Here is a 24,959-nt window from a genome sequence, read left to right as displayed (position 1 = left end):
GTTTAATATACATCCCTATCCTCATCTGTATTATTACTATACAGGATTTATATAGCGCCAACAGTTTGCTCAGCGCTTTACAAAATGAAGGTAGACATTACAGTTACAATACAATTTGGTACAAAAGGAAACAGAGGACCCGGCTCATCAGAGTTTACAATCTAGGAGGAAGGGTTGAGTGATACAAAAGGTAATAGCTGTGGGGGGGATGAGCCGATGGAGGAAATAAATGGCGGTTTACTAGGTAGAAGCAGGACAGACATCTTTAAAGAGAAAGGTTTTCAGGGATCGTCTAAAGGTGGACAGATTAGGAGACAGCCAGACAGATTGGGGTAGGGAGTTCCATAGGATGGGAGATGCTCGGGAGAAGTACTGGAGGCGAGCATGGGAGGTGACACGGGAACTAGAGAGCAGAAGGTCTTGAGAGGATCGAAAAGTGAGGTTTGGTTGATATTTTGAGACCAGGTTGGCGATGTAGCTGGGGGCAGAGTTGTGGATGGCTTTGTAAGTTGTTGTGAGTATTTTGAATTTTATTCGTTGAGCGAGTAGAAGCCAGTGGAGGGATTGGCAGAGAAGGGTGGAGGACACTGATTGGAAGCCAATGGAGGGATTGGCAGAGAGGGGTGGAGGACACTGATTGGAAGCCAATGGAGGGATTGGCAGAGAGGGGTGGAGGACACTGAATGGAAGCCAGTGGAGGGATTGGCAGAGAGGGGTGGAGGACACTGAATGGAAGCCAGTGGAGGGATTGGCAGAGAGGGGTGGAGGACACTGATTGGAGGCCAGTGTAGGGATTGGCAGAGAGGGGTGGCAGACACTGAACGGTTGGTAAGGTGGATGAGCCTGGCAGGAGTATTCATGATGGACTGGAGAGGGGATAACCTATGTAAAGGTAAGCCAATGAGGAGGAAGTTGCAGTAGTCGAGGCGAGAGATAACCAGGGAGTGAATTAGGAGCTTTGTGGTGTCATTGGTTAAAAAGGGGCGTATTCTGGAGATGTTGCAGAGGTTGATCTGTAGCTATGGACTATAGTTAATGACTGAAAGAAAGAGCTTGCAAGTGCAGTAATTTCTCCCAAGGATTGCTTAACTTACCTTCAAAGATAGGTTGAGTAGTGTAACAGTTCAGAGGTATTTTACAGTGGAGCTACTACTACTTTGTATTGAAAGGTGCCAGCTGTTGTGGGCATAATATATAGAGACTCCCTGAAAGGCTGCCCTGGGAGCTGTTCCAGGCACATCAAAACAGGTTCTGGGCTGGGTGGGGAACACCTTTAATCTCCAAAGGTGGAGTTCATGTGCATTGTTAGGTAAAAGGGAGTCTGACATGGCCTGCTCTGCCTCCCATGTGACCCCTATAGGATTAAAGAACACCTCAGGTTAAGCAAAACATGCCAAACTGCATATATTACTGCAAAACAGACACCTAGACAAGTCTTAGCACAATGTTATAAATCTACAGTGCTAAAACCAAGACCAGGGGCGGACTGACCATTTGGAAACTCGGGCACTGCCCGAGGGCCCGGGGTCAGTAGGGGGCCCCATGAGATGCCCCTGGTACCTTTTTCATAGGCTTTTTTGAGTTTGGGCAAGGACACAGGGGCCCCATGATCCCCTATTGCCCGGGGGCCCCATGAGTTGTCAGTCCGCCCCTGACCAAGACTGCATGATTATGCAAAACCTGACCTCGGTTGCAAGCCAATGGTGAGCACAAGTGGCAAGCAAAGCCAGGGCGAAAGGTAATTTCAGAAATCAAAGCTATGATTTCCAAAATAGTGTGCCCTGAGTTTTAGAGCTCCAGTAGATCTATAGGTGACTACTTTGCAGGTATATAAGCAACATGACATATTTAGGGTCTCTTTAGTAAACTTACCAGGAGAAAAACATGGGAGTTACTACTGCTGACTTCAGACGGACATATATGGATTGAAATTAGGGCAGGTCAGCAGGGACCACCCGAATTTTGATTCATGTTTGGGCAGGTTGGTTTTACAGAAGTCGATCTACTTCTGTTCAACCAGCCTGTTGAGTTTTTCCCAAATGATCAGTACCTCCGGTTATAGCCTGCTGCACTGATCAGCGTATTCTGATGACAGTGAAGTCTCCCTGTTGTAAGAATATGATGGCTCAGCTCATCAACATTGAGTGTGTGGATGGGGGAATCAGATCTTTTTTTTTTTATTACATTTTTTCATTGCTGGCAGAATTAAAAATAAATGGTTAATATATATTAACCATATGGCCTGCCTATGCCCTCAAGTGTTTATGCTGCTGTTTATGTACTGCGTCACCTTTATGTGCCTTTTGCACTACGTACCAACCAGACCTGTTTGGGTTTTGTTATGTTTTCTACTTTTATGCAAAATAAAAAAATATCTGTTAAAAAAATATATGGCCTGCCTTACTTTTGCAAGTGCGTGTTTCAGGGCTGTTATCTTTACCTTCCTCTCATTTTACTTATCCTTCCTTTCTTTTATTTACGGAGTCAAATATGTACGTTGGGTTCCCTGGCAACTGATATGTACATGCTTGTTCCAGGTACGTAATTCAGCTAAGAAAAATATGACAGCCCTGTAGCATGCACCTATGGAAGCAAGTCAGCAATGACAGCTATTATGTTTTTCTAAAGCCCAGGGTCACAAACTGTAGTGAAATAAAAATCAACCCTGCAAAGGAAGCCCATATCTACTTATCGTTTCTGTGGCTTATGACTTGAAACGCCATAGGCTACTGCAAGTATTCAACCCTTTTGTGTCATGGCCACTTAAGGTATCCAACCCTTTTGGGTCCTGGCCATTATAGGTATTCAACCCTCTTGTGGTCCTGGACACTGCAGGTATTCAACCCTATTGGGCCCAAGCCATTGAAGGTATTCAATCCTTTTGTGACCTGACCACTACAGGTATCTGTTTTGGGTCTTGGCCGCTGCAGGTATTCAACCCTTTTAGGTTCTGGCCATTGTAGGTATTCAACCCTCTTGTGGTTCTGGCCATTGCAGGTATTCAGCCCTTTTGGGTACAAGCTATTGAAGGTATTCAACCCTTTTGTGACCTGGCCACTGCAGGTATTCACCTGTTTTGGGTCTTGGCAGCTGCAGGTATTCAACCCTTTTGGGTCCAAGCCATTGAAGGTATTCAACCCTTTTGTGACCTGGCCACTGCAAGTATACACCTATTATGGGTCTTGGCCGCTGCAAGTATTCAACCCTTTTGGGTCCAAGCCATTGAAGATATACAACCCTTTTGTGACCTGGCCACTGCAGGTATTCACCTGTTTTGGGTCTTGGCGGCTGCAGGTATTCAACCCTTTTCAGTCCTGACCATTTCAAGTATCCAACGCTTTTGGGTCCTGTTCACTGCAGGTATTCAACCAGTTTGGGCCCTGGCAACTACACAAACCCAACTCTTTTGGGTGCTGGCCAATGCACCATGGCCACTGTAGCTATACACCCCTTCTGGGTCTTGGCCACTGCAGGTTTTAAACCCTTTTGGCTCCTGTATTAAAGTAGGAGCTGGAGAGAGGAACCAGTGCATGTGGCAGGAGGAGCAGGTATTCAAACACCCAAAATTATAAATTACCTGCAACAGCCAGGAAGCAGTGCGGTGATGGTGTTTGAAGACATGGGCCACCAGAAAGGCAAGTATAGATGTACTTTCTTTTACAGGGTAGACTTTCTTTTATAAGTGGCCCCGTGATGATAGGTTTACTTTAAAACAACTGGAAGTCAATTAAGGAATGAATGAACAAATGTCCCTGTAAGGCAGTGTTGCTCTAAGGGCTCATGTACACTACAGCTGATAAACTCACATTTAGGAGCTGTTCAGCGTTTTTTTCAGCAGCCCCTGAACTCTCCCTAATGTTTTCCTATATGACCATGTACACATCTTCGTTTACAGTCCGTTGAGTTTACAGTCTTTTTTTGAACGCAGAAAACTTGCGTTCAGCAGTCGATTTTATCAGCATTTCAAACGCAAAGCGCTTGTAAACGCGGCAAGTCACGTTTATAAGCGTCTGAAAATTTTTTTTGTAACTCTTCCAGTTGCCGATGCTGTCCAGAGCCTTTTTTCATCATGAAAAGTGCATGCAAAGCGTTTTCAAGGTACTCAAATGGACAAAACACTGAACACAGGATGTTCCTACTAAGCTTGTCACACATTGTAATGACCAATTCACACCTCAGACCTCTCCCGCCCTTGGAAACAAAAGATATGTTAATGACCATTCACACCTCAAATTCCTCATGGCAGGTGGCCTTAATGACTCCCTCCACCAGACACCTTTCCCACCCTTGGAAACAAAAGAAATGTTAATGAGCAACTCACACCTAAGCTAATCTCAACACATACTGCTGTCTCTGCTTCTACTCTCTGTCTTTCTCTGAAACAGTCTGAAATAGTTAATAATTTACCACTTTTCAGTGCATTCTGGGCATTTGGGAGGTTCTCCTGTGCTTATCTTTAAAAAACTCTTCTAAACGCAAACGCGCATAAACGCATTATGCAAACACGGCTAAACATACGCTTTTTAACCTTCGTTTTCCAGCAGTCAGTTTCCATCATTCAGAAGTGTCCCGTGTACATGAGGCCTACGACATTAGTAGGATCAAGTATCACCCTTATATTTATTGCAAACTACAAAAAGAAGACACAGAAATATTTTAGTGAAAGCCACTGCAATTACACCCAATCAGAGGTCAAACTGAGCACTGTTTTAATCAAGCCCAGTACATAGAAACATTATACTATATTAATGACTGATGCAAACCATCATGTGTATTAAAAAAAATTGAACTTTCAACCCGAAAATGTTAAAACCCCAAACGAAAAACCTAAAAGACCTGAACCAGATAGTAAGTCAATTTATTACAATAATGAATTAAGGAAGAAACCACTTAAGTAAAAACTAAGGAAAGGACACACAGAGCAACAAGAAAACATGGGACCTCGGCCTTTGAAGTTCTCGTCTTTGAGTTTTCAGTGTTGTATAAATTAATGGATCTTAAAATGCAGAAGAAAAAAAAAAAAAAGGTTAGCGAGGAGTAAATAAAATAATGATCCATGGATCTATGACAGTGCTTTAATTACCGGGGGGTCCTGTGTTCCCGCAGCTGTTTTCATCTAGCTGTTTTATGTCAGCGATGGATGTTTTTTGTCTGTTTTGAAGCTTGCGCCAGTCGGCGGTGTCGCTGGTTTATCTGATATGGACAGCGAATTTCATAAGTGCTACGTTCAGGAAAAAAATATATATACAGGAAATAGAGAAATAAGGTTTTAAGGGGTTCCAGGAATTTGCAGTATTCTGGATCCAAGGTTATTATAAATGAATTAGTCTTCTATTGACCATAAATTAATTTGAAGTTGGAATGTTGTTAAAGTCTAGGTTTACAGCAATTCACCTTACTTACCAAGAACTTGACTTTCTTTATTCAAGGCTAAGTCATACCCACCACAATCTGCCCAGTAAATGACCCTTATTCCTTACTGGCCATTTGGCCGTTCATTTGAAGAGGAACTTTATGTATTTTTTTTAGGATTTCTCTTCTGCTGCCTCCACTCTCCTGCTGTACGCAGCACCATGTGGTTTGGTGTGGTGCTGTAAGGTAAACTAGATGCTCGGGAAACCATTGTGGACTTATGCTCATGCCCGTGGCCAGTGCACTACTACTCATGTGCATGCACATCGCATTGTTGCTCATAATTCTAGATGAAAGGGCAACACCAGACATGCTGTCATGACCCAGAGCGTGCACGTGCTTATTGCAATTGGCATGCACACTTTGCACCCAGAAGCCTATTCAAATGGATGTGTCACTAGGAGAAGTTGTTGATGGTCTTCAGCTTTCTCGGTGTGTCCTGAGACCTGATCCATTGCATTTGCCTACCCATGTATGACCCAGCTTCTCCCTGGACTTCGCCTCTGATCTTTGCCTCAACTTTGCTCATCTGGCTACCCTGTTTACTGCACTTGTCTCCGCCTGCTGATTCCATACTGCCTTGTCCAGCTATTACTGACCAACCTTGGCCTGCTTCTTGGACTTGCTCTGCCTATCAATTCGGTCCCTCATTGCCTGGCTCTGACTGACTGCTGCCTGCTTCTTCGTCCTGCTGCCATCTCCTGTTCTGGTGCCAAGCTGCTTCACCATCCTATCCTGAGGACTGTGAATTCCAACACTATCCACCTAAGGAGCGGACATCGCCAGTCCGCTACTCCAGCACCCATGCCACTCCATGCCCTCACACTCTCTGTCTCCACCTTCAGGAGTGTTGGGCAGGAGGTGCAAGACAAGGCTCTACAACATTCCAGTCTTCACTTGATAGGTGTATTTTTGGAAAAGAGTCAGGGACTTAATTTCCACGTTTCTCGGGCACAGGGCAGCCCACTGAAATGGTATGGCTACGAAACACACACCCGAGCTTGGTCACATCTCTAGGTACGAACCAAGCCTTAACCCCTCTCATACTGGCCATATGCATATATGTGGCAGCAAGGAGGTGGGCTGAATTCCGTGCTGCCACATTACACATCGCTGTTTTGTGCTGAAAATGTGCTCTATTGCATGCCCCAGCACTGTGACCGCTCTGCCACTGACAGCTACCCCCAGGGGCGGACTCAAAACTCATGGGGCCCCCGGGCAAGAGGGGATCATGGGGCCCCTGTGTCCTTGCCAAAACTCAAAAAAGCCTATGAAAAAGGTACCAGGGGCATCTCATGGGGCCCTCGAGCAGTGCCCGAGTTTCCAAATGGTCAGTCCGCCCCTGGCTACCCCTCATACAGTGATGGTCAGGAGCTAGCAGGATGGACACCCGATCCTGTGATCACCATATCAGCCAATCACAGTAATCACTTGATTGGGAAACTCCTGAAAAATCTTCAATGTTTATATTTCTTAAAGTGTTGGTGGTACAGGATTAAAATCATTCTTTGCAACCCCTTGAACCAATGGTTATTGACCAGGAAGGGTTGTTGTTGGTCTGAAACCAGATTGGACGCTTTGTGGTCTGATAAGGTTGGGAATATACTGTAGTTACCCTCTATACTTAAAAAACAAAAACAAAAACTGAAAACCACAGTATAAAAAAAGCAGCATTTTCCCTATACGCCATTGTGCACTAAAATTACATTGAATTAAAAACAATTTAATGATTAAAATAATAACGGAGATGTCTAAATGGGTGCAGGAAATTCGGCCAGCTAGGATTTTTTTTTTCGTATCATTCCACATTGCGTGCTGGCACGGATGTCGAAAAGCCGCAAGACCCATCGGAAGGGCAAATAGGCCATTTTGTGCGGCTTGATCCTGAGGCCGCGGTGTAACCAGATAGAGCTTCTGCTGTAATCTCCAGCCCAGAACACAAAGGAAGGAGTGAGACCGGCCTGCCTCCTCCATATCCTCTCCCATAGACGGACAATCAATCTTTCAAAATGCTCCTATCATTTGTGATTGTATCTGATTGTATCTGCCTTTCATGTCCGGAACACTCATACAATACCCCATTCTCTGCGCAGCTTTATTTTAACTTCTGGAGAGCAGCGGCCACAAGCTCCAGCTCCTTTGTGAAGGCTACGAGGGGTATAATCGCTCGCATGAGTTCATCCCTCCGACTAATCCCCAAACTGGCAGCGGACAGAGATGTGAAGGAGGCGAAAATCATTTTTCTCTGTAATGGCTCCAATTAGTGGGTCATCACTGCTTTTATCTCATCAAGCAGAGTTTTGTTTCCCAAGATTCTGAAACCTTATAACGTTGCTCGTTACGTTAGTCTTCAAAGGCCCAAGACAATCGACGTGCCTAAAGGGGATGCCAATTTTACACTCTTAACCCTTCTGACGCCACTGGGAAAAAAAAAACCTGAACTGTGACCTGTCGTGGCGTAGGGTGATGATGACACATTATGACCTTTCCAGTGGTGGTGTGAAAATCTTCATGCTGAAGGATGGGCTCAGATGCAGGGGCGGGCTGACAACTCATGGGGCCCCCGGGCAATAGGGGATCATGGGGCCCCTGTGTCCTTGTCCAAACTCAAAAAAGCCTATGAAAAAGGTACCAGGGGCATCTCATGGGGCCCCCTACTGACCCCGGGCCCTCGGACAGTGCCCGAGTTTCCAAATGGTCAGTCCGCCCCTGCTCACATGTCTACATGTTTATTAAAGTGGAACTAACCTCTTGAATATGCTCACTTGCTTTGGTGGTGGGTTTTCGGCCTTTTGATTGGCCAGTGGGGGATGATGTCATTCCATGCATGCGTGTTGGAGTCAGCCATTCCGGCACAGACAGAGTATGCCAGGAAAGCGCAGCTCAGTGTATATTACATAGAAAACTGCAAGCAGGCAGGTAAGGCTACATTTACACTTGCGTGTTGGCTCAACATGATATATACTGTGAAGCGAAAACAAACAAAAAGCGCACAAACCTTGCGCATTACCTCAGTAAGCCAAAATGTATTGAATACAGAATAATACTCACAAACAACGAAGTATATCAAGCATGTAAGTCCTCGAGGTGACTAAGGAATAAAGCAGCCTGCGCGAGTCCCATCATAGGAGTGGACACCCATGGAACACTGACGCGTTTTGAAGGGCATCCCCTCTTCATCAAAGCTTCAATTCAGCTCTGATGAAGGGATGCCCTTCGAAACGCGTCAGGTGTTCCCTGGGTTTCCACTCCTATGATGGGACTCGCTCAGGCTGCTTTAATCCTTAGTCCCTTTGAGGACTTACATGCTTGATATACTTTGTTGTTTGTGAGTATTATTCTGTATTCAATACATTTTGGCTTACTGAGGTAATGCGCAAGGTTTGTGTGCTTTTTGTTTGTTTTCGCTTCACAGTATTGGTCGGGCTTCCCCAGCCTTGTTTGGAGCGGCACAACCCCATATGCACTGATGGTAGAAACGTTCAAGTCCTGGTTCTATCTATCTGCCCCGGGTTGGTTCATAGAGCGCAAGAGAGCTTGTTTTCTTCCTTATTCAACATGATATATATAGGTGCAGCGCTAAAATTTATGAAGACAGAATATTCCAATGTGATGTGATCATACGTGATAAATATATATGAATAAAAGATTATGCAAAAACATGAGTAATTATTGGTATTCAAACAAAGTGACAAAGTGCAAGTACTGTGCTAATATATCATTTCCACAATGAAGTGCTACTATAGTAATAATTGTGAACACATAATAGTGCTAAAATATCAAAATCCAGTATAAGACAAGAAAAATGTCCATAAAGTGCTAATTTTGAAGATCCATCCAAGAATGATCGTAGGTAAGTGCTTCGTATACTCTTAACGATTATTCGGTGATGTGCCATGAATATGTTAAGACTGCGCACTCACCAGCTGCGTAATAATAATACGCATTTGTGTATAATGTCAGCCGGAGGTCCCCTTAACCATTTGCCGCCCGGCCTATAGCCGTTTGGCGGCCGCAAAAATGCATTACCTTTCCGGGGTGTACGTCATTTGGTGTCCTCCCACACATGCGCGGTTGCAGAGCCGCGCATCTGCGCGATCTGTCACCGGCCATGTACCTCGGACACGGCCGATGACAGATCTGAGTACCGGCCCTTGTTGCCAGTACCATGTGACCTGCTGTGACCAATCACAGCAGGTCACATGACAGTTGTATACAATGGATGGCTTCATTCATGCCATCCATTGTATACTAGTGTCTAGCTGTGAATGGTCACAGCAGGCCACATGCACATGTCATGTGATTAGCTGTGACCAAATCACAGCTAAGCACAAAAAAAAAACAAAAAAAAAACCCTGAATGAATCAATGTCATTCAGGTAAATGCTTGCCTATAGCAAAGTAATTCATTGCTATAAGCAAATTGTTTAAAAAAAAAAAAAAATACTGATCACTTCCCCAAAGTAGTACAATGTTACTATGGTAACATTGTACTACTTTGGTCATAGTAAAATATGAAAAAAAAATCTTAAAAAAAAAAAAATTAATAAAAAATAAAAAAATTTAAAACATTAAAAAAAATATATATATTTTTTTTTTTTTCATACGGTCACCAGTCGGTGTCCCTGATCACCGCCATGCCAGTTATATGATGACGCTGTACTGCACTGGTAAAAAAAAATAGTGAAAATAATTTTTTTAATTTTTTCATTTTCTGAAAAATTATGACAAAAAAAATACAACTTCAAAAAACTCGCCATGCCTCTTATGAAATACGTTGGACTGTCTACTCTGCAAAAAGGGGTCATTTGGGGGATATCTGTCCTGTCCTGACATTTGGGGGATATCTGTACTGTCCTGACATTTAAGGGATATCTGTACTATCCTGACATTTGGGGGATATCTGTACTGTTCTGACATTTGGGGGATATCTGTACTGTTCTGACATTTGGGGGATATCTGTACTATTCTGACATTTGGGGGATATCTGTACTATTCTGACATTTGGGGGATATCTGTACTATTCTGACATTTGGGGGATATCTGTCCTGTTCTGACATTCTTGGACCTCAAGAAATTAGATTGGCTGTCAGTACTTCAGGATTGATCAATATTCAGATCTATACCATAGTTTGTGAACTCTATAACTTTCCTACAAACTAAATAATACATCCTAATTTGGGTTATTTTCACCAAAGACATGTAGCAGAATACATCTCGGCCTAAATTTATGAAGAACAATTATTTATTTGTAAACTTTTATAACAGAAACAAAGAAAAACGTGTTTTTTTTTCAAAATGTTTGGTCTTTTTTTGTTAATTTAGCAAAAAATAAAAACCACAGCGGTGATTAAATACCACCAAAAGAAAGCTCTAGTTGTGTGAAGAAAATGATAAAATTTTAGTTTGGGTACAATGTTGTATGACCGCGCAATTGTCATTCAAAGTGTGAGAGCGCTGAAACCTGAAAACTGGCCTGGGCAGGGAGGTGTAAAAGTGCACGGTATTGGATTGGTTAAGGATGTATACAGCCTGGTCTGGTCAGAGAGATCCCCTTCCCCTGGGTTATCTGCAGCACCTCAGCCGTCCTCCAGAATGGGCTCTGTAGATTTGTTTAGCTCAAGAAGAGCCAGAAAGAAGGATGCCTCTCCCAGGCGGGCTCCGACGGGCCGGACAGACAGAATGCAGCTGATCCTCTACTACAGCTGGAAAACAGGGTATAGTTGCAGCCACTTTGACAGCAATAGGAGGCTGCTAGCTCCCGCAGCGAATTGCAGCGGTTAGCATGTAAATGCTATGCAGCCATCACCTGCAACCGATTGGCTCTGGATGGAGACAATCTGCGTCCAGGGCCAATCACTAGCAGGTGAACACTGCATAGCGATTACATGTGAACGGCTGCAATTAGCTGCAGGAGCTAGCAGCCTCCTATTGCTTTTAATGGGGCTGCCTCCGGCAACTAATCGCTGGGACCTCTCACCGAGGTTCTCGCTTCTCTACATGCTTTTGGGCCAATTCATAAGTGTGAGTGTGGCCCAGGGGCGGACTGACAACTCATGGGGCCCTCGGGCAATAAGGGATCATGGGGCCCCTGTGTCCTTGCCCACACCAAAAAAGCCTATGAAAAAGGTACCAGGGGCATCTCATGGGGCCCCCTACTGACCCCGGGCCTTCGGGCAGTGCCCGAGTGCTTGAATGGTCAGTCCGCCTCTGGTGTGGCCTAAATATGCATTACTAAAGAATGGGCATAGCATGTCTCTTCTGCAATAAAGAGCTGTCTGCTCGCTTCTCTACAAGTTCGCTTTGGTGTGCTTTAAAAGCATGCTCAAGTCAAAAACTAATCATAAAGTGGAACTCCAAGCAAAGATCTAAACGCACAGGTGCAAAACATATATGAGAATCATTTCACCTTCCAAAATTATTTATATTTTTGTCCATCCAGTCCAGAGATTTATACAGCTTTACCGCACAGCACAGCCCCAGTGGGCAGGGTAGGAGGCCCTGTTTTTTCACTGCTAGTAACACTTACAGGTCTTGACCCTCTTCCAGTGTGTGACTGGACCATGAAAAGAGAAGCAGCAGATTGATGAGCTCATCGGTCACTCTGTTCACTTCTCCTATCAGCACGCTCTTACGATTGTCTTTTCAATGCAGCATACCTGACTGGCTCCTTGTGCTGCTTCTCCCTCACACATTCTGAGCTCTGCTGTATATGGACTGCAAGAGGATGATACTAGGCCAAATTCAACAACCTGTCCTAACATTGTCAGGTTTCTTTTAAGGCATTTGGTTAGTTTCTTTCTTATTTTAATTTGCTGCCCAAAAGGAGAGTTTTAAGTGTAAGTTCACGTTTTCAACCTTCCCACCCCTCCAATCCCTGCTAAACCTACCTCCGTGGGTGATTAGCTGTCAATGCCCACCCAGCCGATGCAGCTGTCCAGCGATTTGAAAACCCTGCTCTTCTTTCCTTGAGGGTTCCAGGATGGATCAGAGCAATCAGAATCACCCTGTGCAGTGAGGACTGGGGAGGTGAGGGTGTAGGGTATTAGTTTACCCTTTCATTTTTTGTAAAAACGTGAACTTGCACTTTAAATCAGTCCAAATACAGATCCCTCTAATTACAGTATTTGTGAGTCCATTCAAGCCATCATTTCATTTTTCTAAGCCCTCATGAAAGGCAAGTAGTGTTGCCATCGAAACACGTTGGCTGTTCTTTATGCAGCACCCACTAGTGTACTACTAGAATAGTGTAGTGTATTGTAGGTAAAATTACTGTGTACGACTCATGGCAGTTGTGCTGGATGACTCAACAGGTTGTGGCTCTATCACCTCCTTCTGACTCTGGAGGACCATAAAACCTTCCATAAGTCGGTAAGCAGGAAGGGGTGGAGACCTAATCTTTATGCTCGTGGGAGTCCAGACAATCCCAGGTTTGGAGGCCCTGGCTCTATCACCTCCTTCTGACTTTGGAGGACCATAAAACCTTCCATAAGTCGGTAAGCAGGAAGGGGTGGAGACGTAACCTTTATGCTCGTGGGAGTCCAGACAATCCCAGGTTTGGAGGCCCTGGCTCTATCGCCTCCTCCTGACTCTGGAGGACCATAAAACCTTCCAGAAGTCAGTAAGCAGGAAGGGGTGGACACCTAATCTTTATGTTCGTGGGAGTCCAGACAATCCCAGGTTTGGAGGTCCTGGTAGAGTGGTGGACTGCCCCATAAATACGAGAGAGTCAGGCTGATAGAGGAGTCAGGTGGAAGATGGAATGCTGAGGGGACTGTTGGTGCCTGGGAGGGGTCCCCTAGGTCTGGGGGGGTGGGCCTCCAAATTGGGCTTGGGCTGACTCAAGAGGATACATTCAGCAGTGAGGCGTGAATGGGATCGAGATCTGGAGCAGCAGGGAGCAAAGAGGACAGAGTGAGTACAGCAGCATTCTCTGGGATCTACAAGGGGAAAGACTGCCACACGTAACAAGATTTCTAAGGACAGTGTTGGGCTCAATCCATTATCCTTGTCCCGGGAGATCTTCCGAGAAGCCAGGAGGGCTGGGAGTGTTTGCAGGCCGTGGAGATGGGAGCAGCTCTACATAGGGAGAGAAGATATCTCTGCATCTAGCTATGAGAAGTTAAGCTTTATGGGCTGCTAGTTCTTCGCCCATAAAGGGCTGTTGCTACTGATCCTCAATGACTGACAGTTTTTAAGAAAAGAACAGTCCAGGATCTGCCTTTGTACATAGGAAGGAAGTGTCCCCCTTTCATTGATTCAAGCCAGCTGGGCATCCCATAATCCCTATTTCCCTATCCAAGTTATTTTCTCCTAAATAAAATAACAAAACCAAGCCCATGGGCTGGTTACTGCCTTTTGGATGCAAGTCTGTGTGAGAAATACCTGCTGCCTGGCTGTGTGGAGAGAAGCTTAGGGGTACCCACAACACAGCGGGCCTCACAAGGGTAGCACTACATTTATGTGATTGAATTGTGAACAATTAAAAGCAATTTGGACTCTTTCACCGCTTGATCTGGTGCCCATTTCTATAATTTGTGCCTGCATGCTTGCTGGCAGCCTGTGTAAAATGACTAACTAAGATGGTCCTGTCTGAGGAGGGGCAAGTGTCACTCCTCCATGTAATTAAGCAAAAGTCTAATCTCAATGTCATTATAATGAATCAGTGCTACTGATCTTCTGTGGCTCCTTTGCAGCAGCTTCCTGTCACCATGAACTCCGGCAATGATTGCATGGCATTTCCCAGGTAGGGTTTCCTGATAGTGAACAGTTGACCATATCTTTGAATAGTGAAGGGTCCAAATTAAGTCTTCATAAGAAGCCCATGTGACAGGGTGACAGTGCAGGAGCATAATCAGGAGGAGATAAAGTGTTGTCACCCTGTAACAGGAAGTGCCCGAACTATCACAGCAGATCACCAGGTATGCTTTTAATGAAAGCTGCAGAATTAAAAATACTGAAATGGCTTTTAAAATGATTTTTGATGTTGTAGCAATCTGGGAAATCTAAAAGCTTTGTTTTTCCCCTGTTGAAGTGAATGATGTTCAAGTTTTTCACATGCAAATTAGCCAGTTGGAAAAGCTGTGCAATGTCGGGCATTGGGCAATGCTGCGCGATGAGACTCTCCAAAGGTGGTGGTAACACCGTGACGCTCAACACCGGGATGGGGGGGCATTGAGGATAAGTGTGCTATACAACACCGGGATGGGGGGCATTGAGGATAAGTGTGCTATACAACACCGGGATGGGGGGCATTGAGGATAAGTGTGCTATACAACACCGGGATGGGGGGCATTGAGGATAAGTGTGCTATACAACACCAGGATGGGGGGGCATTGAGGATAAGTGTGCTATACAACATCAGGATGGGGGGCATTGAGGATAAGTGTGCAATACAACACCAGGATGGGGGGCATTGAGCATAAGTGTGCAATACAACACCAGGATGGGGGGCATTGAGGATACGTGTGCCATACAACACCGGGATGGGGGGCATTGAGAATAAGTGTGCTATACAACACCGGGATGGGGGGGCATTGAGGATAAGTGTGCCATACAACACCGGGATGGGGGGCATTGAGGATAAGTGTGCTATACAACACCAGGATGGGGGCATTGAGGATAAGTGTGCAATACAACACCGAGATGGGGGGGCATTGAGGATAAGTGTGCTATACAACACCAGGATGGGGGGCATTGAGGATAAGTGTGCTATACAACACCGGGATGGGGGGGCATTGAGGATAAGTGTGCTATACAACACCGGGATGGGGGGCATTGAGGATAAGTGTGCTATACAACACCGGGATGGGGGGCATTGAGGATAAGTGTGCTATACAACACCGGGATGGGGGGCATTGAGGATAAGTGTGCTATACAACACCAGGATGGGGGGGCATTGAGGATAAGTGTGCTATACAACATCAGGATGGGGGGCATTGAGGATAAGTGTGCAATACAACACCAGGATGGGGGGCATTGAGCATAAGTGTGCAATACAACACCAGGATGGGGGGCATTGAGGATACGTGTGCCATACAACACCGGGATGGGGGGCATTGAGAATAAGTGTGCTATACAACACCGGGATGGGGGGCATTGAGGATAAGTGTGCCATACAACACCGGGATGGGGGGCATTGAGGATAAGTGTGCTATACAACACCAGGATGGGGGCATTGAGGATAAGTGTGCAATACAACACCGAGATGGGGGGGCATTGAGGATAAGTGTGCTATACAACACCAGGATGGGGGGCATTGAGGATAAGTGTGCTATACAACACCGGGATGGGGGGCATTGAGGATAAGTGTGCAATACAACACCAGGATGGGGGGGGGGCATTGAGGATAAGTGTGCTATACAACACAGGGATGGGGTGTATTGTGGATAAGTGTGCAATACAACACCGAGATGGGGGGCATTGAGGATAAGTGTGCTATACAACACCAGGATGGGAGGGGGCATTGAGGATAAGTGTGCTATACAACACCAGGATGGGGGGGGTCATTGAGGATAAGTGTGCTATACAACACCAGGATGGGGGGCATTGAGGATAAGTGTGCTATACAACATCCGGATGGGGGCAATTGAGGATAAGTGTGCTATACAACACCCGGATGGGGGGGCATTGAGGATAAGTGTGCTATACAACACCAGGATGGGGGGGCATTGAGGATAAGTGTGCTATACAACACCCGGATGGGGGGGCATTGAGGATAAGTGTGCTATACAACACCAGGATGGGGGGGTATTGAGGATAAGTGTGCCATACAACACCCGGATGGGGGGGCATTGAGGATAAGTGTGTTATACAACACCCGGATGGGGGGGCATTGAGGATAAGTGTGCTATACAACACCAGGATGGGGGGGCATTGAGGATAAGTGTGTTATACAACACCCGGATGGGGGGGGGCATTGAGGATAAGTGTGCCATACAACACCAGGATGGGGGGGCATTGAGGATAAGTGTGCTACACAACACCCGGATGGGGGGCATTGAGGATAAGTGTGCTATACAACACCCGGATAGGGGGGCATTGAGGATAAGTGTGCCATACAACACCCGGATGGGGGGGGTCATTGAGGATAAGTGTGCCATACAACACCAGGATGGGGGGGCATTGAGGATAAGTGTGCCATACAACACCAGGATGGGGGGGGTATTGAGGATAAGTGTGCCATACAACACCCGGATGGGGGGGCATTGAGGATAAGTGTGCCATACAACACCAGGATGGGGGGGGTATTGAGGATAAGTGTGCTATACAACACCAGGATGGGGGGGTATTGAGGATAAGTGTGCCATACAACACCAGGATGGGGGGCATTGAGGATAAGTGTGTTATACAACACCAGGATGGGGGGGGCATTGAGGATAAGTGTGCTATACAACACCAGGATGGGGGGGCATTGAGGATAAGTGTGCCATACAACACCAGGATGGGGGGGCATTGAGGATAAGTGTGTTATACAACACCCGGATGGGGGGGCATTGAGGATAAGTGTGTTATACAACACCAGGATGGGGGGGGCATTGAGGATAAGTGTGCTATACAACACCAGGATGGGGGGGCATTGAGGATAAGTGTGCCATACAACACCAGGATGGGGGGGCATTGAGGATAAGTGTGTTATACAACACCCGGATGGGGGGGCATTGAGGATAAGTGTGCCATACAACACCAGGATGGGGGGGCATTGAGGATAAGTGTGTTATACAACAACCGGATGGGGGGGCATTGAGGATAAGTGTGCCATACAACACCAGGATGGGGGGGCATTGAGGATAAGTGTGTTATACAACACCCGGATGGGGGGGCATTGAGGATAAGTGTGTTATACAACACCAGGATGGGGGGGCATTGAGGATAAGTGTGCTACACAACACCCGGATGGGGGGGCATTGAGGATAAGTGTGCTATACAACACCAGGATGGGGGGGCATTGAGGATAAGTGTGTTATACAACACCCGGATGGGGGGGCATTGAGGATAAGTGTGCCATACAACACCAGGATGGGGGGGCATTGAGGATAAGTGTGCTATAAGCGTCCTTGTTCTTTAAATACAGAGTAGGTGGGAGTCACGGGGAGGAATTTCACGCTGACCTCTCCATACTCAGGTTCAGCCGGTCAGAGATGTCACAAACCATTAGTGACTGTTGAGGAAAGGTAACCACTTTCCATGGCGGACACTTTGGTTTGTTTTCCTTTCTCAAATAGTTTCTTTTTATAAAAGCTGCAACCCAATGCCCAGTGGGCACCTCCTGTCACTCACTGTCCAGCGTGTTTGGTAAACACAGGGGGGCCGTGACGTCGCATGACCTGGGTCGGCCAGTCTGGCCTTCGTATGCTTCTGTATCTCAAGCCATAAAAGGACAAAATCCTTCATCACTTTTCCTGGTATTATGAAAGGGCTGAAATAATGCTACAAAAGCAAAAAAGTTTATAATGTCTTGTTCATTAAAGGAAGCATGAAATAAAATACATCAAGGTATAAAGGTAGTACATAGTTCCTTTATAAACATTTTTAAATAGCTCACTTTTTGCTCTTATTCAGCAACATCTCCTGGTTTACTGTGCACCGCTTCCCTGAACATCCTGTCTTGGAGCGCACATTAAATTTCATTTTCAATCAGTACAATATTCAGAGCTACATGCCCCATCATGTGTAGTGCTGAGACAGCAGCAGAAGCCATTGGTTCCCGCTGCTGTCAATCCCAGCCAGTGAGCCATTGAGAGTGCACATTGCTCGGGTGCCCCCCATAGCAAGCTGCGTGCTGTGGGGGCACCTGATAGAAAGGAGGGGCACCAACAAGGGACCAGAGAAGAGCAAAACCACTGCACATATCAGGTAAGCAGAGACATATTTTTTATTTTAATAAAAAAATTAAGCCTTTAGAATCACTAATTCAAATACATTCCTCAATGGTGAGAAAGAATATGAATCCACTTTGCAAATAACTTTGCAAGCTCAGCTATTACCTAGTAAAAGTATTGGTGACATCATCACTGTGCTGTACATAGCCTGTGCATAGTGCAGGTCTGTGGGAGGGGCCCAGCAGGCTCCACCCACTACAGGCTGCTGGCAGAAAACTACAGGAGGGGGCGGAGACAAGACCAGTCACCCTGCACAAGGAGAGAGAGCAGCAGCAAGCGGTCTTTATTACAGGAAAGTAAAGTCTCACTCTGGATTACTGCACAGATTTGAAAGAAATACACAAAGCACACCAAGATTAAGGCTCCATTCACACCAGTGCAGCTTCAAAGTCACTGCAACTTTACAGTGGTTGTGAACCTCAGACATGAAATATGAACAAAGCATATCCCTCAATAGTGTGTACTTGTCTCAGTCCAAAGCACTAAGTATCATTTCTGTCTGCTGCCTCGTTCCTCTACTATCTGCATGAGTCACTTCTGACAAGTTTTCCTGACACCAAGAGAAAAATGGTGACAGAGGAGGGAGCTCCAGCAGAATGACAGCCTCAGCTCGGTTGTGCTGTGTGGAGGGGTGTGTGCCTCTTCCCTCCAATCCGCTCTCAGAGATCTCCTCACTGAGTGTAACTTCAGCTCCCCGCCTCCTGCTTTTCAGAGCTGATAGATCCTGTGCAAATTCTACACTTTGAATGGCGGTAGGGGACAGATGGCTATAAATAAACAGGTACAACTTATGTAGGATGATCTGTTTCTTCTCTGTGAATCACCTGAGGCCAGTCACTTCACTAGGCATATGTAAGGGTTTACAACCACTTTAAGTCGCATAGATGGATTTGAAATCAATGGGCTGCAACTCAGCATGTGGCTTTATGTGTCCAAAGTCCCATGACAAGTCGCACAGGTGTAATAGGAGCCGTAGGGAGGAACACGCACGATGAATGCATTCAGACAATATCTGCAAATCCTGGAGTTCAGCTTTAAATGTACTATTTTTTTCAAAAAACACCTGTTGATCCTGCCAAAATGTGGTCAGCCGATAACATCCTGTGCTCCCTGCCTGTGCTCTCCGCCTGTGCTCCCTCCGCCTGTGCTCCCCCTGCCTGTGCTCCCTCCGCCTGTGCTCCCCCTGCCTGTGCTCCCTCTGCCTGTGCTCCCCCTGCCTGTGCTCCCCCTGCCTGTGCTCCCCCTGCCTGTGCTCCCTCTGCCTGTGATCCCTCTGCCTGTGCTCTCTGTCTGTGATCCCTCTGCCTGTGCTCCCTCCGCCTGTGCTCTCCGTATGTCCTCTCCGCCTGTGCTCCCTCTGCCTGTGCTCCCTCTGCCTGTGCTCCCTCTGCCTGTGCTCCCTCTGCCTGTGCTCCCTCTGCCTGTGCTCCCTCTGCCTGTGCTCCCCCTGCCTGTGCTCCCCCTGCCTGTGCTCCCCCTGCCTGTGCTCCCTCTGCCTGTGATCCCTCTGCCTGTGATCCCTCTGCCTGTGATCCCTCTGCCTGTGCTCTCCGTATGTCCTCTCCGCCTGTGCTCCCTCTGCCTGTGCTCTCCCTGCCTGTGCTCTCTCTGCCTGTGCTCCCTGCCTGTGCTCTCCGCCTGTCCTCTCCGCCTGTGCTCCCTCTGCCTGTGCTCCCTCTGCCTGTGCTCCCTCTGCCTGTGCTCCCTCTGCCTGTGCTCCCTCTGCCTGTGCTCCCTCTGCCTGTGCTCCCTCTGCCTGTGCTCCCTCTGCCTGTGCTCCCTCTGCCTGTGCTCCCTCTGCCTGTGCTCCCTCTGCCTGTGCTCCCTCTGCCTGTCCTCTTTGCCTGTGCTCCCTCTGCCTGTCCTCTCCGCCTGTGCTCCCTCTGCCTGTCCTCTTTGCCTGTGCTCCCTCTGCCTGTCCTCTTTGCCTGTGCTCCCTCTGCCTGTCCTCTCCGCCTGTGCTCCCTCTGCCTGTGCTCCCTCTGCCTGTGCTCCCTCTGCCTGTGCTCCCTCTGCCTGTGCTCTCTGTTATCAGTTACACTGTTCTCAGTTAGCTCGGACCACTATGGACCCACACCTGTCTATGTGATGGACAATCCCATGGTCTGATCTTGTTTCTGTTGTCCTGATACAGAAGGGTGAGTAAAGCATTGTTGACCTAGGCCAGGGGTTGGCAAACTGCGGCTCTCTAGCTGTTGTGGAACTACATTTCCCATGAGGCATTAAACTGACAGTTACAGCTATGACTTGCAGAGGCATGATGGAACTTGTAGTCCTGCAACAGCTGGAGAGTCGCAGTTTGCCCACCCCTGACCTAGGTGTTACTGGTAGGTCAGCAGGGAGAAAAAAAAAAAGCTTGAAAAATAAAAACTAATGCAGTCACCACATCTAAGGACTGTAAGGGCTCATGTACACGGGGCGTTTGGAAAACTCTTCTGAACGATGGAAACTGACTGCTGGAAAACGTTGGTTAAAAAACATCAGTTTATGCGCTTTTATGCGCGTTTAGAAGCGTTTGCGTTTCAAAGCGTTTTTTAAAAGATAACCTCAGGAGATCTTCCAAAATGCCCAGAATGCACTAAAAAACAGTAAATATTTAACTATTTCAGACATTTTGAGAGGAATATAGAGAGCAGAAGCAGAGAGAGCAGTATGTGTGGAGATGACCTATCTTTTCTGGTTGTATTCACTATGGATCCCATCATGTGCATAATGCGGCGCGTTCTACCATTGTTTCCTTCACGCCAAACCTGGAACTGACTGCGCTGGTGTACCGGGTCCATTTGAATACATGAAAAATGCTTTGCATGCATTTCTGATGATGAAAAAAGGCTCCGGACAGCATCTGGACATGGAACAGTTAAAAAAAAAGATTCTAAATGCAAACGTTTATAAACGCAGTTAACCGCATTGACAGGCATTTGAAACGCCGGTAAAATCTACTCCTGAACGCAAGTTTGGCGCGTTAAAAAAAAAATGACTGTAAACGCAACTGCCTGTAACCGACGATGTGTACATGGACACATAGGAAGACATTAGGGAGAGTTCAGGGGCTGCTGGAAAAAACGCAGAACAGCTCCTGAATGTCAGTTTATCAGCTGCAGTGTGCATGAGCCCTAAAGCTGAAATATATATATATTTTTTTTTTTTAATTTTTTTTTAATTTAGTTTTTTTTTTATTCAAACATGCTTGGAAATAATCCTGTTTAGTTTTTTTTTTCTCCCACTGGGGACACACCACTTCCTGTTCTAGTGGCACCCTGTGTGTCAAGGTGAGACAGGGTGTCACGAGTACCGGACAGGAGGTGCAATCTCCCTATATAGGACACAGACAACAATAGAAATCTAACCCTTCTGTGCTCTATAGAAAACTGCCCAAAAAATCTGGAGGCAAGTTTTGAAATTGCAGTCATGAATAGCTTACAAAAATGTAACACGGATAATTACAAAGACAAGGCAGAGAATACATCCTCCATGCGGGTGTATCTACTTGTACGATGCTGCCCACTAGTGGCCGAAGAGGTTTTTTTTTTTTTTTTTTTTTACCTTTAAGGCTGGGATTTCCACGTTGTCATTGAGACTGACGGAGCCGGAGAGGACGGTGCCTGTCATCACAGTGCCCTGACCCTTGATGGAGAAACAGTGGTCAACTGCCATAAGGAAAGGCCCCGAGGGATCTCTGCGGGGAAGATAGGCCTGAGACTTCAAGAGCTGCAGAACAAGAAGGCAGAAAACATACAGGAGTTCATTCAGAGTGCAAGAGAGCAAGGCCAAATGAGCGACGTCGCCAGCAGCTCCGCAATATCATCTTACAAGAAGTGGCCAAATACATTTCTAGTGAATAGAACTAAATACAAACCTAAAAGAGATGTAAACCTGATCTGTATAACATTCAGTTTACCAAAGCACTGGGTATCATAAACAATTGTCTTTTTTTTTTTTAATATTTAATTTTCACTTTTTTTTTATCCTTTGTTACACCCCCGGTCACATCAAGCCCGACTTTGAAATTGTGCGACTTACAGCGAAGTCGCGCGATTTCAAAGTTGGGGGGACATGCCGATTTCAGGTGCGATTTGCAAGACATCTGACACAGGTGTCTATGCAAATGGCACCAAAAGTAGTACATGTACTACTTTAGAAATCGGTGCGGCTCCGACCAAGTCGGAACTGCACTGATTTGACCGCTGTAATAGCGGACAATAGGGTGCGACTTGGCATACGATTTGCAAGTCGCATGCCAAGTCGCACCCGATGTGACCGGGGTGTTACAGCTCAATGCTGCTGCAGCTTCTTTGCAGTCATTTTCTGTCTACATGCACTATTATTATTATTTATTTATTTCAGGTACTTATATAGCGCCGTTAATTTATGCAGCGCTTTACATATATATTGTACATTCACATCAGTCCCTAACCCTCAATGTCCCTAACCCTACCATGTCTTTGGAGTGTGGGAGGAAACCGGAGTACCCGAAGGAAAGCCACGCAGGCACAGGGAGAACATGCAAACTTCAGGCAGGTGGTGCTGTATGGCCAACATATCTGCTATCATTGTACTAAAAGCTGCAGATGTAAAAAACTGAAAATTGCTTTTCAACTTACTTAATGTTAACTAAAGTTAAAGCTTTTGGAATTATCCTACAGATGAAGCTATAATACAGAGATGGTAGCCGTTTGGTTCATTGAGGCCATTTTTTCAGAATGCTTTGAATTTGCAGAGAGAAACATATGATAGATAGATAGATAGATAGATAGATAGATAGATAGATAGATGATTTTTATATACACACCCACACATCAAATGGCTTTATCAATTCTTTAAGAGAACATAGTGGTTGGAGGAGTACACAGAGAGGGGCTATATGTGGCTCATGTCAAATCCAGGCATGATACACAAGAATAGTTGTGACTTTCTTTGTAGAGAGCAGAGCACCAGCCGGGGTGTAATTGGAGAGGTCAGCAACCTTTGCCTGCTCCCTGACTCTCTTGGGGATCAATATAAAAAGACCACCAGGCTTGTTTAATTTAATGCAAAGCTGCAAATAGTAACAGCTATTACCACCTTGGGGTGATCTGATAAGATAATGGGGTTTGTACAGCAGAAACACAATAACAGAGATAGATAGATAGATAGATAGATAGATAGATAGATAGATAGATAGATAGATAGATAGATAGATAATAGACAGATAAAGGAAAAATGGAAAGAAAAGACAGACTGATAGAAATAGAGATAGCTAGAAAGAAAGAAAGAAAGAGAGAGAGAGCGCGAGGGAGAAAGATCGAGAAAGAGAGAGAGTGTGAGAGAGCAAGAGAGCTGAGAAAGAGAGCAAGAAAGAGAGCGAGATGGAAAAAAAAGAAAGAAAAAGAAGAGATCGCTAGATAGATAGATTACTTATAGAAGAAAGAGAGAGAGAAAAAGAAAGAAAGAAAGAAAGAAAGAAAGAAAGAAAGAAAGAAAGAAAGAAAGAAAGAAAGAAAGAAAGAAAGAAAGAAAGAAAGAAAGAAAGAAAGAAAGAAAGAAAGAAAAAAAGAAAGAAAGAAAGAAAGAAAGAAAGAAAGAAAGAAAGAAAATAGATAGATAATAAAGAAAGGAAAAATGGAAAGAAAAAAGAGACTGATAGAAATAGAGATAGCTAGAAAGAAAGAGAGAGAGAGCTGAGAAAAGAGCAAGAAAGAGAGCGAGATGGAAAAAAAAGAAAGAAAAAGAAGAGATCGCTAGATAGATAGATAATAGATAGATAGAATAGTTATAGAAGAAAGAGAGAGAGAGAAAAGAAAGAAAGAAAGAAAGAAAGAAAGAAAGAAAGAAAGAAAGAAAGAAAAAGAAAGTGAAAGAAAGAAAAAGAAAGAGAAAGAAAGAGAAAGAAAGAGAAAGAAAGAGAAAGAAAGAGAAAGAAAGAGAAAGAAAGAGAAAGAAAAAGAAAGAAAAAGAAAGAAAAAGAAAGAAAGAAAGAAAGAAAGAAAGAAAAAGAAAGAAAAAGAAAGAAAAAGAAAGAAAAAGAAAGAAAGAAAAATATATAGATGGATGGACGGATGGATGGATGGATAGATAGATAGATATCCCATGCAAAACCATGAACATTAATGAGGAGTTGGCCCTCCATTGCAGCTATTACAGCCTCCATTCCACAGGGAAGGCTTTCCAAAAGTTTTTGGTGGGTGTCAGAGAGAATTTGTGTCCATTTGGCTAAAATCCCATTAGTGAGCATTGATGATGGATGAGAAGACCTGGCCCACAATCCACATTCCGATTCATTAGGTGTTCAGTGTGGTTGAGGTCGGGGCTCGGTGCAGGATACTCTAGTTCCTCCCCACCAAACTCATCACACCATTTCTTTATGAAGCTGGCTTTGTACACGGGGGCATGGACATGCTAAAACAGAAAAGAACCTTCACCAAACTGTTACCACAAGAGTGGAATTGCCAAAAACAGGGGTCTCCAAACATTCTAACCAAAGGGCCAGTTTACCATCCTTTCAGACTTTAGGGGGGCCAGACTGTGGCCAATGGGAGTAAAAAAGATCCCGACTTCAGTTTGAAATAAACAATGCCTTATATTTGGTGTCCGTGAGAGGATTTGCGCCTCATCATTGATATCATTAGACCCCATTGTTGGTGTCATTGGGAGAAATTGTGCCTCACTGTTGGTGTCATTGGGAGGA

General features: G+C 45.5%; 1 protein-coding gene across 1 annotated transcript in view; it reads right to left on the bottom strand.

Moving 5' to 3' along the window:
* EEFSEC (eukaryotic elongation factor, selenocysteine-tRNA specific) overlaps positions 1 to 24,959 on the bottom strand; it is a 307,938-nt gene that overhangs the window by 219,823 nt on the left and 63,156 nt on the right. The window contains exon 4 of the mRNA XM_089682461.1: positions 21,839 to 22,003. Within this exon, the coding sequence (XP_089538587.1) occupies positions 21,839 to 22,003 (165 nt within the window). The remainder of the gene's footprint in view (positions 1 to 21,838; positions 22,004 to 24,959) is intronic.

The sequence above is a fragment of the Staurois parvus genome, unplaced genomic scaffold (assembly GCF_062004578.1).
Source record: "Staurois parvus isolate SC_StPar_1 unplaced genomic scaffold, SC_StPar_1.0 ptg000290l, whole genome shotgun sequence".
Classification (NCBI taxonomy): Eukaryota; Metazoa; Chordata; class Amphibia; order Anura; family Ranidae; genus Staurois; species Staurois parvus.
The sequence above is the reverse complement of the archived record's forward strand: the minus strand, read 5'-3'. Positions and strand labels throughout refer to the sequence as shown.